This window comes from Dryobates pubescens, chromosome 4 (assembly GCF_014839835.1).
Source record: "Dryobates pubescens isolate bDryPub1 chromosome 4, bDryPub1.pri, whole genome shotgun sequence".
NCBI classification, from domain to species: Eukaryota; Metazoa; Chordata; class Aves; order Piciformes; family Picidae; genus Dryobates; species Dryobates pubescens.
Genome location: NC_071615.1, coordinates 5,110,573 through 5,114,766, shown reverse-complemented (window position 1 = coordinate 5,114,766; position 4,194 = coordinate 5,110,573). Strand labels below are relative to the sequence as shown.

The 4,194-nt window shown below is 50.3% G+C and overlaps 1 protein-coding gene across 4 annotated transcripts; it reads right to left on the bottom strand.

The window, feature by feature from the left end:
• Nucleotides 1-385: 385 nt before the first annotated feature.
• PSMG3 (proteasome assembly chaperone 3) lies at nucleotides 386-3,950 on the bottom strand. Of its 4 annotated transcripts, none has more exons than XM_054180348.1 (3): nucleotides 3,843-3,950; nucleotides 3,061-3,278; nucleotides 386-946 (listed from the first exon to the last, which is right to left on the bottom strand). In XM_054180348.1, the coding sequence occupies exons 1-3, from the start codon at nucleotides 3,859-3,861 to the stop codon at nucleotides 794-796; spliced, it is 390 nt and encodes a 129-aa protein (XP_054036323.1). In that variant the 5' UTR covers nucleotides 3,862-3,950; the 3' UTR covers nucleotides 386-793. The 4 variants fall into 4 exon arrangements, with proteins under 4 accessions (XP_054036323.1, XP_054036325.1, XP_054036324.1 ...); XM_054180350.1 differs by lacking the exon at nucleotides 3,843-3,950 and adding an exon at nucleotides 3,658-3,760; XM_054180349.1 differs by lacking the exon at nucleotides 3,843-3,950 and adding an exon at nucleotides 3,647-3,750.
• Nucleotides 3,951-4,194: the final 244 nt, after the last annotated feature.

Here is a 4,194-nt window from a genome sequence, read left to right as displayed (position 1 = left end):
ATAGGTTGGACTTGATGATCTCCGAGGTATTTTCAAACCTTATTGATTCTATGATCTCCTAAAAATGGGTGCTTCAGGAAAGGGCCAGCTCACTGCAGGTGCCCCAAGCTACCTCTACTTCTTTGACATCCGTGGCTTCCACCCTGACATCAGCTTTCATGCCATCTGCAGAGCACAATTATTTGCCTCTCTTTAAAACTGGGAGTGAAAAGTGGAAAATGGATTCAGCCTACATCAGGCAAGGGACTGACATAAGGACAAAAGCAGTCACATAGGACTCATTTCCTTAAAAACAGGCAAGAAAATCTTTCCTATTATGCAACTGCTGTTGATTTGCAACTGAAGCCTGTTTCAATGGCAGTGATTTTCACAGAGCAAGAAAGAAAACAGGTAAAATTAGATTTGTCAATGTTTCTTTTATTCCTCCTGCACTGGGTGTTCCCCCTTTGCGGTACAGCGCAGTTACAGAGCTTGGCATCTGCTGCTCCTCAGGACACAAATGCAGGGCCAGGCCATTTCCCAAACATACATCCCACCCAATGTGGTAAAAATACTCCTCCTCTTGCATGTTGAGACAATTGTTCTCGTCTCATCACTGACTATATGGACTGCAAACCTGCCATGGTAACAAAACCCACAAATGTTCTACACAGTAGAGAAAAATTCATGACATTCCTCAGCACATCCAAAACCAGCACAAAGGCATTCCATCATTTTCATTTCGGGTCCTTTTAAATAAGTGGTGATGAGTCATGGACTCAAGATCATTTCCTTGAATCCAGATGGCACAACTTCACCACACTTGGCAACTTCGGATCACTTCCCGTAGAGCCTGTATTCCTTCCATGGTCTTGTCTTTCAAAGCCATGGCGAGAAGAACAGGTTTGTTCCCAGCTTCCTGAGAGACAAACGCCACCAGGTTTCTGGCACACACATGGACCAAGGGCTGAAAAGCAAAGGCATACAGATGTGCATTCCTTCATGTAGGAGAGCCTTCCCACACAAGTCAGGAGAGGGAGAGTCCTGCAATAGCACGCAGCACACCAAGGAGCTGCCAAACTGGACTCGGACCGAGCATGCAGTTTGCTGAGTGGTTCTACCATGACTGGGAACAGACAAGCAGCTCACTTCACCAGCATAGCCATGGAACAGGGAACTTTAGACAGCACTTTCATAACCAGCTTAAGTGGGAAGAATCAGAGAATCATAGAGTTGTTATGGTTGGAAGGGACCTCAAGGATCATCTAGTTCCAACCCCCCTGCCATGGGCAAGGACACCTCACACTAGATCAGGTTGCTCAGAGCCACATCATACCTGCCCTTAAGAACTTTCAGGGATGAGGCTTGTACCACCTTCCTGGGCAACCTGTTCCAGTATCTCACTACCCTCAAGGTGAAGAGCTTCTTCCTAACATCCAATCTGAATCTACCCATTGCTATTTTTGTTCCATTCCCCCCAGTCCTAGTTAGTCGTATTATTACCTGACAAGAGTTTGGAGCCGTGAGAGCCAAGCACCCAAACCACCCTGGAACAACCTAACTGGAGCTGTGACTGAAATGAATTTTGCACCACTTTGGAAAACTTGGAAAGCCAGAACCTTTCCTTCTGCTAATCCTCTCACCCAAACTACTTCAGTGAACATCAAATTACATGAAAAGACACGGAGCAAAATGTCTCTGTTTCCATCACAGCCAGATTTCTGAGTAAGGTTCCAAGCACAGATTTCTTTTAAAAATGTGTTGTTGAAGAGGGTTATGTTCTACTGACAAGCTCTGGAGAACAACCTGTTATTTCTGCAATGCCTGGAGATCCCAAAGTGGTGTTATACAGACAGTCTTTGCACGCCATGTGTAAAAGACATGTTGGTTTTGATTTTAACAGAATAATGAAAAGCAGAAGTAAGCAGTGAGGCTGAAAGAGGGAAGAAACAGGATATAATCTTCCTAATGAGGTTTCTTTAGCAAGAACATTCAGCTTCTCTAGGTTTTATTTACACCCACAGTTATGTATGTATCAGAAGAATGAGTTTGCTTGATTTAAGCTTACCCGTGTGGTTTGGAAGCACGAACCACCCAAACAGAGATGTTAATGAGGAGGAGCAGGAAGGCAGCAAACCAGTGAAAGCCTTCCCTTAAGGTTTAGATGGATTAAGGTAATAGAATTATTTGAAAATAGTATGCAACAAAGTAAACAATAGCATTTGCCACTTCCAAACAAAACACAAAACCAGCTTGGGGGTGGAAGTGGTCAGAATTAGCAGGTATTGTGCCAGGGAAAGCAAAAACATTTCCCATCCACAGAAGGAAAGCTATTGCTGAAGAATGAGAATTCCCCAAGGCGAAGCCATGGCTAGAATCAGAGCCTTGTGTTACTAGAGTTTTTCTAGTTAAGGTTAGCAAGTAATGTTTGATAGCTCCAGCCCTGATGGAAAGTCTCATAATCTCGTAGCTCTGTAACTCTCTGTTTTAATGCCTGACTAGTTGATGCTTTGTGAAACATATTTCCTTCTGCTCTCTCTCCAGCTTTGTGAAATGGTCGATAAAAACTCATTTTGTTGAAGCAAAACAAATTAAACTTTATCAAGGGAAGGTGCTGGCAGGCACACTTGGGAAAGGGCAACTAAAGTCCACTACGGGGCTGGCATAGATTGGTGGTGGGGGTGAGAAAAAGGCTTTGAAGAGGAAAACAAACTGACTGCAACAGAAACCTCAAAAAAGGTTATCAAAGGCTGCAGGTTTAATCTTCCAACCCTTGAATCAACAGGGGCTTTATCAAACCTTCCATAAACATGGTGAAGCAATCCATATCCTGTAGGACACAAAACAGATCCCCAAACTGCTCACAGTTAGTTAAACTTTTATTATGTCAAAGAGCAGATGGGCACACATACCTTTCTGATGAACCCCTCTTTCCTCAGTACAGCGAAATTAATCTTACCACAGTGCAAACACTGCTTAACTGCTGTGATTCATCAACTCCCTGGCAAGTTGTGCAGCCCCACCTACTTACTACATTTCCCCCTCATCCTCGCTGCCTGTGCACTGCACATCCGCTCTCACCTCATCCTTGCCCAGTAGCACCTTTGTGGTGAGGGAGGGCCTGCCCACGTTGTCAGCGATTGTGTTGGGGTCCACATAGACGATTGTTCCCATTTTGCCGTACTGTGTGACTACCACGAGGACCGAGTTGGAGAAGGCTGTGCAGACCACCTCCGTCGGGACCCCGTGTACCACCTCCTCTCGCTGCTTGGACGTCACGATGGGACTCGCTTCCATCGCTGCAGAAAAACAACAATAACAGTAAAACAGCATTAGATTAGAAAGGCAGACCACAGGCCATAAAAAGCCCAAATCCATCCCTTTCCATTTGAAACACCCACGTTAAGTTGATTTCCGACCACAAAAGCGCCCTGAGGTGTGTGTCTGTGCAGGCACAACGGTCAGCACCCCACACTCCTGACTGGAAGGAGGAATTTAACTGCCCCGCGGCAGAGCCTGCACCCAGTGCACGGATTCCGTGCTACTCGTGGTTTAAGTGATGGCACCTCCGCTGCAGGCCGTCCCCTCCCTCCCCTCGCAGCCTCCCGCTCGCTGGCACCGAGCGGGCGAACCCCGAGCCCCGCTTTCCAGCCCGGGCCCCACAGACCTCCGAGCTGCCTGAGCCGGGCCCAGGCTGCGGAAAAGCAACCGCCGAGCCCCCCGGTCCCCGCGCCAGGCCCCGCCGCGCCGCCGCTCTCTGCCCGGGCCCGCCCCCGGCGGCGCGGGGAGATGGCGCAGGGCGGCCGCCGCCGGCCCTCCCTCCCTGGCTGCCTGCTTTCCGCTGTGCTCCGCGCCGCCATTACCCGCCCGGGGAGCCGCCATCTGCAGCCCCAGCGCGCTCTCCTCCGGGACATTACCGTCCCTCGCCCACCCCGGTGCTGAGCCGTTGTGTGCCCCGGCGCGGAGCCGTTGGCCCCCGGCGCGGAGCCGTTTGCCCCGGCGCGGGGCCCTTTGCCCCCGGCGCGAAGCCGTTTGCCCCCGGCGCGGGGCCCTTTGCCCCCGGCGCGGAGCCGTTTGCCCCCGGCGCGGGGCCCTTTGCCCCGGCGCGGCCTCCTGTACCGGTTTCTGCCCGTGTCACACCGGCTGTCATCGGCAGGGGCAGCAGCCCCACCTGTGGCCATGAAAGGATGGTGTGTGCCACCTCTCGGGCCTGGA

Bases quoted from the DNA above. Each gene is read 5' to 3' on its own strand.
- PSMG3 (XM_054180348.1), bottom strand. The intron at 947-3,060 runs GTGAGAGCGGAT...TTTGCTTTTCAG, and splicing joins TGCTACTGGGCAAGGATGAG to CCCTTGGTCCATGTGTGTGC.